The sequence below is a fragment of the Chrysemys picta genome, chromosome 18 (genome assembly GCF_011386835.1).
Source record: "Chrysemys picta bellii isolate R12L10 chromosome 18, ASM1138683v2, whole genome shotgun sequence".
Taxonomy (NCBI): domain Eukaryota; kingdom Metazoa; phylum Chordata; order Testudines; family Emydidae; genus Chrysemys; species Chrysemys picta.
Window position 1 is genome coordinate 22036656 of NC_088808.1, and position 10581 is coordinate 22047236.

The 10581-nt window shown below is 51.3% G+C and overlaps 1 protein-coding gene across 27 annotated transcripts in view; it reads left to right on the forward strand.

The window, feature by feature from the left end:
• The window catches only part of DAB2IP (DAB2 interacting protein), a 411471-nt gene that overhangs the window by 382654 nt on the left and 18236 nt on the right, over window positions 1–10581 (forward strand). For 23 of the 27 annotated variants that reach the window (XR_002888995.3, XR_010593579.1, XM_042854396.2 and 20 more), the window contains 4 exons: window positions 2577–2778; window positions 3507–3685; window positions 5768–6641; window positions 9707–9859. Coding sequence is in view for 24 of the 27 variants with exons in the window: in XM_042854396.2 (XP_042710330.1) it covers window positions 2577–2778; window positions 3507–3685; window positions 5768–6641; window positions 9707–9859 (1408 nt within the window). In the remaining 3 variants the exon portion in view is untranslated. The remainder of the gene's footprint in view (window positions 1–2576; window positions 2779–3506; window positions 3686–5767; window positions 6642–9706; window positions 9860–10581) is intronic. The other 4 variants (XR_010593580.1, XM_065572098.1, XM_005299440.5 and 1 more) reach the window with 2 other exon arrangements.

A 10581-nucleotide genomic window follows, 5' to 3' on the forward strand; every position in this document is an offset into this window, starting at 1 on the left:
TACTCTAGGTGACAGAAAGTCTCCATCTTTCTCACCAGTCCTTAACTAAAAGGTTTTCCAAGTTTCTGTATCTTGCAAGAAAGGCTCTTTAACTAAGCTGGCATTATTCAAGCCTGAGCAATCGAGCTGAGCTCGCCTGCAGCCAATGTCACCGCCGGTCCCCTCCCCAGCAAGTCTCTTCGTATCGGCTGGTAGAAGGGGATCTGTCCTGCTTTAAATAAGACATTTTACTTAGAACAAAGACTGGATGACATTGGGGGCGGGGGAGCGCACAGAGAGTCCTACGAAAATAAATGGGCTCCAAAAGAGAATTGGGCAAATGTCGGACACAAGCTCCGAAGTCCCCGATGATCTGGTGTTCCAGGGCCACAAACGCCATTCAGAGGGTGAATTTAACTTAGTGCTTAGGAACATGAGAGGCAGCTAGTGGCAGCGGGAGCAAGGTCTACTGTAGATGGCCCTTTGCCAGTCTCCCAATATATGAGCTGCAGCCTCCTCAGTTATCCTGCTAGTGTTTTCTCACACATGCATCCAGTTTGTGTTGCCCCACAGTCCCCCCTCCGCATTCCCCTGGCTACACCTGCCCTGTCTGTATGTTTCTAGTTAGAGCCACTAATTGTGCCAAATTGTTACGTGACTTTGAACTCGAGACCTGGCTAAGACCATCAGATTTATTCCATTTGTGACCTCTGTTTAAGCCACTTGATGTAAAAGATGTGTGAATTTACACCAGCTCAGGCCCTAATTCCCTTGTGGAACTGTTTGAAGGTGCTTGGCCCTGCTCTTAATGCAACGAGCACAATGACAAAGTGCCTCTCAGCCAAAGAACCCAAAGCACTTGCACTTTTCAGACCAACCAGAGAGGTCAGTTTTCCATCACTGAAATGCAGCCACCTCTGAGTGGGCAGGGCAGAGTAGCACCAGTCAGTGGTTCAAAATAAGTAAAAACTTCCTTGCCTGAAATTGCCAGATTTCAGGGAGGTGTCGTGGGATTTATCCAAGATGGAGGGGATTAATGGAACGTGATCTTACAAAGAGCCCCCGCCAGGGGGGTTTAAATGAGCAAAACAATAGGCTGTCAGATGAGCCTTGTACCTCCAGTGGTACAATACCCGCTACCAGCTCACTGGGATGTTGGTTCAGAGGGAAGAGTCCCACCCACACCACTGCCTGCGGCTTTGCCTTTCAAGGTCTTGCAGCGTACAAGATCCCAGCAGAAGGGGATAGGCTGAAGATTTCTACTGCCACTTTGAAAATTAAACTGCGCTTAGCAGCTCTGTAGAGGGGTGCACTGCCAGCAGGAGGTCTTGCCTGCCTTCTCCCTTTAGCATGCGATGCTGGGCAGTAACAGCCCCACGCGGGGGCTGATTTTTCTTAGGCTCCACCGTCCCAAATGAGCCAAGCAGTCAGCATAGAGGAGAGGGGCTGGTCCTGAGGCTGCTGGACCCCGATGCAAATACACATACGCTGTCTCCAGTGAAGTCAGTGGCAGTTCTGCCCAATCTCTAGCCTTCGGCCCTGTCCTGTTTCCCCCTCATCTTGCAGTGAGAATATTCGGAGCTTGACGACCAGCACATTCTCATGCCAGACACATCCTCGCTGTGCGAGCCTTCACACGTAGGAACAGACGCTGTCTCTGACACAGACAGCAGAGACTCTGGCAGACGGGCTACTAGAAATGACATTATTAATGCACTGGGGTGGCAGCATTCAGGAGCTCTGCCACGGGCTGTCACTCCGCACATCACAGAGAGAGGCGGAGGGCAGGAGAAGGGATTCGGGTGCTGGGCAGTGGTCATTGGGAGTAAGAGGACTGCACGTTAGCAGTGACTTGGTGATGCTTTCAGTGGCCGTATCAGGCCAGATCACAGGCTAGCTGCTGGAGGGACAGGCCCTCCTGTGAACATTGGGTCCTGGGTATTTGCTAGACATAGGCAGACCCAAGGGAGGCTTTTGTTTAGCAGAACCTCATCAGTCAAGATTTGGATTTGCATCAAAGCAGCAAGATCAGTGCCGGCCTCTAGATTGCAAAGACACCCCACTATGGAAGGGCGGATTGGGTCAAAGACACCACTACGGGTGAGTCCAGTGTGGGACCCACTTCATCTCAGTCTCCAAAGCTGGAGGCAAAGGAGTTGGACAACTGGCTGTGGTTCCTGGCCCATCACTCTTTACTGCCAGGGGATCTTTGGCTAAAATCAAGTGTTAGGAGCCACAGAATATCAGACAAATGTCCTTTGTCTGGGAGCTGTACCCTGCCCCTACAGTGAGCTGGGCTCCATTGACACACTGGGCTGTTCCATCTCCACCTCTTGCCCTTCTCTCATCCTGCAGTGATGAGCACCTTGGTTAGACACGACTTCAACATTTCTGCATTCTAAGAGGTGTCAGGTTAAGCTGTGGGTTTGCTCACTAGAAATCGGGAGCTCCAAAGGCTTTGAAAGGGTACAGAGGGCTGGAAGAAAGACTCAGCGTGTCACTAATTAGCTCTGTTCCTCCCTGCACTGTTTACAGCTGGTTAATTGTGCACCATTACTCATAGGTTCTAGCTGAGATTCATGTGCCTGTCTTGATAGGTTTGGCAGCAAAGAGGAGTATATGTCCTTTATGAATCAGTTTCTGGAACACGAATGGACTAACATGCAGCGATTTCTGTTGGAGATTTCCAATCCAGAAACCATCTCGAACACAGCTGGCTTTGAAGGCTACATCGACCTGGGCCGGGAATTGTCCACTTTGCACTCTCTACTGTGGGAGGTCATTTCTCAGCTCGAGCAGGTACCCGTGGGGAGGTGGGGAGTTGGAGGGGCAAGCTTTGTGGGGAGGCACAGCTCAGTCAGACCCTTCCTGGGATTGCGGGGAGTGACTGAGAGTTTAGCGTGCACCACACTACACAGCGGTCCCTTGCAAACCGTCCACAAGAAAAACGTCTATTGGTATCAGGAAGGAATAACTGAGTAGCAGGATTGCTGTAGTCTAGCAGTGGTTAGCATTTCTGTAGCCTTGCACACATTGTCTGTCTAATCCTCACAACCCCCCATGTGGTAGGTAAGTATAATTATCCCCTTACCCAGTGGGGAAACCGAGGCAGGGAGGGATCAGAACTTAGGTGCTGCTGGTTCCCAGTCCTGTGCTCAGAGCACTAGACCTCACCTCTATCTCAGCAAGTGTTGTGCAGTGGGAAGGAACAGAACTTGCCTCCTGACTTCAACTAGTTTCACTTTTAAAAAGAAACGTTTTTAGTTAATGGGTCTCCGTCAAGAGCGGTTGGACCAGACTTACACACACCTGCTTTTCCCTATGTACACACTCTGTTGATCCACACACACGAGTTAAGGAGGGGTACCCCTACGACTACAAAGAAGTGTGGCTGAGCGACTGGGGAAATTAATATTGCTAAGAACGAGTTCCGGAAGAGACCTTGCAGATCCTGGGACAGCTGGCCAGGGTTCTCTTTACGTAGGAAGCAAGCAGCCTGTAACGTTTCTGTCCCTGTTTCTCCCCAGGGCACCATAACGAAACTTGGGCCTCTGCCTCGGATTCTGAGGGATGTCAACACGGCGCTCAGTAACCCAGCGTGTGTGCAGGTCTCCGTCACAGCTGACCATACTGCATCGACTCCAAATGCTGGCAACAGCATCTCTGTGGGGCTCCAGAAAATGGTGATAGAGAATGACTTATCTGGGTAAGAAATCCTCATGGGCACTCCTGGCCATTGACCAGGGAAACAGCAGGTACTCTGTGAGCGTCAGTCTGTGGGTACCCGGCTGGCTATATGCGGAGCCGGGCAAAGCTAGGGGTGGCTGGGAGTTTGCCAGACTTAATCTGGGGAATATAATGCTCTTCTCCTTCCCAGCTGTGAGTGTGAGGATGGGAGAAGGCCTGATCCTAAAACTGTGCGTGTGTGTGTGTGTGTGTGTGTGTGTGTACGTGCACATGCAAGTGCAGGGAGATGGGGGGGTTTAAAATCAATTCAGTGGGAATTCTGTGCATGGCAAATAGGCAGGATTGGGCCCATCCTGCTTGTAAAGCTCTGGATCGGTGCTGAGTATAATTCGATCCAGATCACGGGTTGTTTCCCTGACAGACACTCATCCTTTGGAAGTTTCCTTACTGGGGTTTTCAGCCTGCTCTGCCTAATTATTATTTTCCTTTTATTATATCTGTGAAACCACTGAGCAATAGCCCATAGGCCCAGTCCCTGAGCACACTCTTCTTGGCGTTCTCATGCGGTATTTCGTTCCCGGTGGTCGTGTTGCAGAGTTATAATGCTAGTTTTGTTCCTGTTTGCTGAAGATGCAGGTGAACCCACACAAATGAAAAGCCTCCACTAGTAAAATAGGTTCTAAATGGGAGCTAGAAATTGCTGAACAATCTAATTAGGAGTGAGGGAACCAGCAAGAGGAAGCCGGACTTGCTCTGTAATTAGAGCTTTCATCTCTAATGCTTCCCTGCATGGGGTAAAGCTCTTCACATTTTGTGCCAGGGAGTATTTCTCAGAGCAAAATACTCTGGCCCAAATACTTCCTATGCAAATGTAAATGCAGCATCTTTGATCTGACGCATTCACATGAAACCACTGCAAAGCCCTTGCCTTATCCACCGGAAATCAATAGTGCACAAATCTGGCAGTTTATTGTAGGAGGAATGGGTGACGAGGCCTCTGCCTTTGCTTGGAAAGCAGCAGTCAACGTTGTTGCTAGTTATTATCATTATTATTGCTCGGTTTTTATTTGTATTATCCTAATGCCTAGGAGCCTGGTCATGGCCCAGGACCCCACTGTGCTAGGCGCGGTACAAACAGAACCAAAGGATGATCCTTGTGCAAAGAGTTTACAGTCTCAGGATAAGGCAGGAGACAGATGCAGACAGACGGGAGCACAAGGCAGCATGGTTGTAACTGGTGATACAAAGCATCCAAGGATTGCATCCGGATGATGCCTCTCACTCATGAACTAGACCCATCTACCCAGACCTCTCAGCCACGCCCAGATACAACACGCCCCCCCCCACCCCACGCAGACACTCATATTCACTCATACACATATACCACCCATCCATCCCCATCCCCACACCCGTCCCTCACTTCCATGTGCGTCTGTGCATCCACACAGTGCACTGACACATCCAACCTCACTGCCCCTTCTTGACAGAGAGGATCTGATGAGAGCATGCCAGGAATTTTTCAACTAAACATTTTTTCATCAGAAAATGCTGATTTGTTGAAACCAAACATTTTTGGCAGGAAAAGGTCAATGTCAACAGATTTCCTGGCTCGAAATGTTTTCAGAAAAAGTTTTGAAATCAGTAAAACATTGACATTTTCAAAATGAAAAGTTCCTGTTTGTCTGTTCTTAACAACTTTTCACTCTGAAATGTAAATTAAATTATAGTTTAAAAAAAGTCAAAATCAAAAAATTGAAAGGAAACATTGCACCAATTTGTTTCCATGAAAAAGCTTGGCTTTTTGCCATCAATCTGGACTGGTTTTAATCGCTGAATGTTTCACAGCACAGAATCTCTGTTTTCTGCCCAGCTCTTGCCCTAATCCATTCCCCAGGGGAGCAGTGCTGCGACTGAGTTTTGCACACACTGTCACATATGTCATGGTGGGTTGGCTTGTTAGCATAGCTTTACACCACTGGGCTATACTGATTTTCCTACTCGTTTCTTTTTGCTGATTACTTTTGCCTGCTGCAGTGTAGCATTCACAGCTCTTCTTTTTTCTTCTCCTCTCCCCTTCCTTTATGCGTTTATTTCCCCGCAGTCTGATAGATTTCACACGGTTACCGTCTCCAACCCCTGAAAACAAGGACTTGTTTTTTGTCACAAGGTCTGCTGGGGCTCAGCCCTCGCCCGCCCGAAGCTCCAGCTATTCGGAGGCCAATGAGCCCGATGTGCAGATGTCCAATGGCAGCAAGAGTTTGTCCATGGTGGACTTGCAGGACAATCGGATTTTGGACAGTGGGGCAAATGCACCTGGGGCCGCTGACTCCCTCAATGACAGTCAGTCATCTGTTGGGCAGTTACAGGGCATATGGACTGCACGAACTCCGCAGAACAACGTGACTGGCATGGCCACGGTGCGCAGGGTAGGCCAGACCCCCACCACGCCCAACGCCGAGAGCGCGCCCGGCAGGCCCCAGCTTTTAGCACCTTTATCGTTCCAGAACCCGGTGTACCAGATGGCAGCCGGGCTTCCACTGTCCCCCCGGGGCTTGGGGGACTCTGGCTCTGAGTGCCATAGCTCCCTGAGCTCCCACAGCAACAGCGAGGAGCTGACGGCCAACAAGCACAGCTTCGTCAACCCTGCCGGGAGCGAGGACTTCACCCGGCGGACGGGGGAGCTGGCCCGCCGGCAGCTCTCTCTGACGGAGAAAGGTGGCCAGCCCACCATGCCTCGGCAGAACAGCGCCGGCCCCCAGAGGCGGATAGACCAACCGCCCCCTCCCCCGCCACCAGTCACCAGGGGCAGGACGCCCCCCTCACTGCTGAACACGGTTCAGTACCAGAGACCATCCAGCGGGAGCATGATGTCCTCCTCTCCCGACTGGCCGGGCAGCGGGGCTCGCCTCCGGCAGCAGTCCTCCTCCTCCAAGGGCGACAGTCCGGAGATGAAGCAACGCACCATGCACAAACAGGTGAGTGCCAGGAGGCCAGGCTAAGCAAAGCCGGCCTTGTGGGTGGGGATCAGGCCCCAAACTCGTGGAGGGAATCGGGAGCTTAGGCCATGACTTGACTCTCCTTCCAGTCTGGCAGCAGGATGGGGAGGTGGGGTTGGCTCTGAGCCGCTGAGTCACTGGGGGGGCTATGCGTTGGCTCCTGCCCGAAGCCTGGCCCTGAGACAGGGCCCATCCGGAAAAGGTGACGTTTACATTTTCACTCTCGGAGTTTGCTGCGTCTGTTTCCTCTGCTAAAGTGCGACTGCCTGGGGGCTGCAGGCGTTGATGAGGTTAGAGCCTCTCCTCCATTCCGCTCCACCATCCTGTCACTGCTTTGCCTACACCTGCAAACTGCTCATCCCATGCCACAGTCAGTCAAATTCCATCTCACGGACTCGGATCAGGACCTGACCTCCGTTAAGTAAGAGGCTCCGTCCTGCTGCTGCTGTTTTGCTGGGGACATGGTGCGACTGGACACTCCCAATCCTGTTAGTTTTGTCTTTTAGAATCTCCCGTGGATGCATTTTTGGGGAGGGGAGCGGAGGGGTGGGAAAAAGGGAAAGATCAGTCATTCCAGCAAAATCAGCAACACTGAAATTCCCTCTGGTGCACAAATACTGTGCACCGGTTGAAGCCCATCTTTGCCTGGGGGTGAATTTCGCTGCATGTAGCCCTGATAATAAAAGTAGCAGGACCTGCTTTGTCCCCAATGCCTCGGACACATCCCGTTTGGCCGGCACGTGGAAATAGTTTTCCTAGTGCTGATTTTTTTCGAAGAACTAATCCCATAGGAAAAGAAACACACCGGGGATTTCTGATACTTCAGATGAAGATTTATTTTTTAAAAATACCACCCCAAAAAAAAAAATGTGGCTAGCTAACGACTGTCCACTACATCTCAATCCAGACACAGTGTAACGGCTCCCATAAGCCAGCACACTCGAAAGCAAGAGACGGACAGGTGTGCATAATTGCTCTTCTTTTTCAAGGACTCTACAGAGCCCTTTATCAGCGCTGGCCATTAAAAGCCATTTTGTCAATCCGATGCGGGGCTGTTCTGTAGGCAGAGGCATTAGCAAGCTGGCCGTGTAGTAGCATTTATATAATAAGGATCGATACTCATTATGTGGGGAAGTCAGAGTGGTCGGCAAAGCACTTGGGGGCCTGGTCGGGAATGGGGGCTGCTCCAGAGTACTTCTGCTGAGTGAAATGGATGCCTGATGACCCTTCACAAAGCTCTGGCCACTTTGAGTTCACACACCCTGTTCCTCCAGAGGTTTTCCTCGAGGGAGCAGGAGTCCCTGCACTGCCGCTCCTGCCTTTTTATCTGTGTATTCAAGTGGTGTAGTAACAGTCCACGTCAATCATAATGAAACTGCTTGGTCCCACTCACCGGGGCTTAGTGTAGTTTGAGAGGAAATACATTCCATTCAGTGGCCGTTTCATTTGGATTCCCGAGTTCCTCGCTGCTGCTGATTGGAAGAGCTTCCAACCGCCTCTTTCCTCGTTTTGTTTCACGTGTTGGATCCAGTTTAGCTCGGGGTTTTCTGTCACGTTTGGAGGAAGATGCCCAGCGCGGGAGGGGGCACCATTCATGCAGGGCTGACCCCCATTTTGTCAGCACTCACGGGGCTAGAAAACTCCAAACATCTTCTACGGGGCTGAAAGGAACAATAGGGATAATTTCCCCCACCCCTCGTGGCCACACACTTCTGAGAGACCTGCATCCTTTGCTCCTGCCAGGGTCACAATTCCCAGTCCAGAAGTGCCCCAAAAGGCAGCAAGCCAGAAGCTAAGGGCCCATTTATGACAGGGCTGAGTCTGAAACTTCAGGTTCAGAGTCCTGGATCCAGAAGGCAAGATTTACTTGGAGGGGTGGGGGGAGGGGTAGTAACTTCAGTGTAACTGTTTCCCTCCCCACTGAGCCATCATGGAATCATCTGACTCGAACTGGGAGGACTTTCCCCAAATGCTCCTATGAAGAATTCTTCTCCATCCAGGGCTTTCCCGGTCAGAGCGAGGGATCTGCTCCCACGCTGCCACTGCCGGTGACTGACTGAAAGAACCCGGGGGCTGGAGGTGTGAACAAGTCCCTGACATGTCTGGGTTTTCAGCGTGGTTCTCTTGGCCCGTTCACTCTAACCCACAGTGTTCAGCCTGAGAAATCCTTGACTACAATTTGTAGTCAGCTGTGATGGAGGAAAATTAGCTGGAGATCCACTTCCTGGAGTTTATAATGTGGTTGGAAAATCTCTCAGCAATTTTGTTTTCCTTTGGGTTTACAGAGACACTGCCCAGGCTAATAGGTGAGCCAGTGTCTTTAGCTTGCTGATGGTAGACTACTGCTTACAGTAGCACTTCTGTAGCGCAGATGGCTAGAGAGCAATCTCCTTGAAAGGAAACCCATTCATTGAAACTTCCGAGAATCCCATTCTCTGAGCCATTGTAGCATTAAGAAATGCAGAGCCCCCAGGTTTGTTGTTGTAGGGTCCCTCGTGTGACTACCTGCCTTGGAAGAACCGTAAATTTTTCAGGAGGGCCCCAGTGTGATCAAAAATCGCATTTCACTTTGTAAATCTGTTTGTGGCTGTAGTGAAATCTCTGCAGCAGGTGAAGAGGCATCTCGATGCAGGAGGAGCTCAAGAGTTAAGCAACAGTTCTACCTGGAGGCTTAGCAGACACAACCTGTCTGTCTGCAGCATGAACCCTGATAGGCCACATGGCATGAGACAATAGCAAGAACGGCCCGGGAACTAGGGCCTGTTGATCTTGAGCGGATCCCCTGGAAGCCCAGTAAACGGCAGTGGATTTGTAGGGCGGCAGAATTGGGCCTGTAAAGGCAAGCTGACATTAATAAACAAGGTGCATTAACAGACGGTGTTCTTGCTCTCTCCCACACCCCTTCGGGTGCTCTGACCCATTCCTTCCCTCGGAGCAACCCTGGGGCCTTGGGCTTGGTTGGAAGGAAACTCTCTCGCTCTCTAGCTTCACATCCATTTTTGTTACCGATTTTTCTTTTGTTATGGTTGTATGTTTCATTGTAGGCCCCTTCTCCTGTGAACCCCAATGCCCTGGACCGCACTGCCGCATGGCTTTTGAATATGAACATGCACTTTTTAGAAGATGAAAGCATTGACCCAGAGTCCAAGCACAGGGATAAGCTCAGGAATAAGGACGAGCTCAGCCAAGCAGAAAAGGTAAAACCTGACTGGATTGAAACGAGTGTCTGACTAGAGAGAGTTTCCTTAAACGTCATTGTACCGCGCTGCACGGGGGGACAAACCCCACTGTGCCCCTGCCGCACGTCGGGAGCAGAAGGCTGGGGACCCTGCTCAGGCTCCGCGACCTGGGCTGTCCCTCTTCTCAGGGCAAGAGAGGAACAGAGGGGACAGGAACGACTATGAGAAGCTAGAGCCCCAGGTCACCGCGGAGCCAGTCCAAGCAATGCATGTCAGTGCCCCCCCTCTCCTCCCCCGTGTACTCCCATTGCAGAGAACAGGGCTCACGTGAACTAAAGAACGGAACGGAACGAGCAAGGCAGGAAGTAGCGGGCAGCCCTCCTGGCTTGCTCGGGGAGGTGGGGCAAGATGAGCGCCAGCATTCAGGCTTACAAAAGCCAGAGGCGCATTCCAAGGATAGGGGCCAGGTTCTGATCCCAGTTACACGAGCGTCAGGCTGGCGTGACTCCATTGGCTGGAATGAGGTTGCTGCAGGTTGATGCCATGTAACCAAGACCAGAGACCAGTAACTCTCCCCAGACCGTCTCAAAGGCTGGGTCTTGTGCTCAGAGCTGGGGGTGTGATTCCCAGCTTGAGTGGACGTACGTGCTAGTGCTCATCGAGCTAGTGCACTAAAAATAGTAGTGTAGCCACAGTAGCCCGGGCGGCAGCGGGGGGCAGCACAGGCTGGCTGCCCCGAG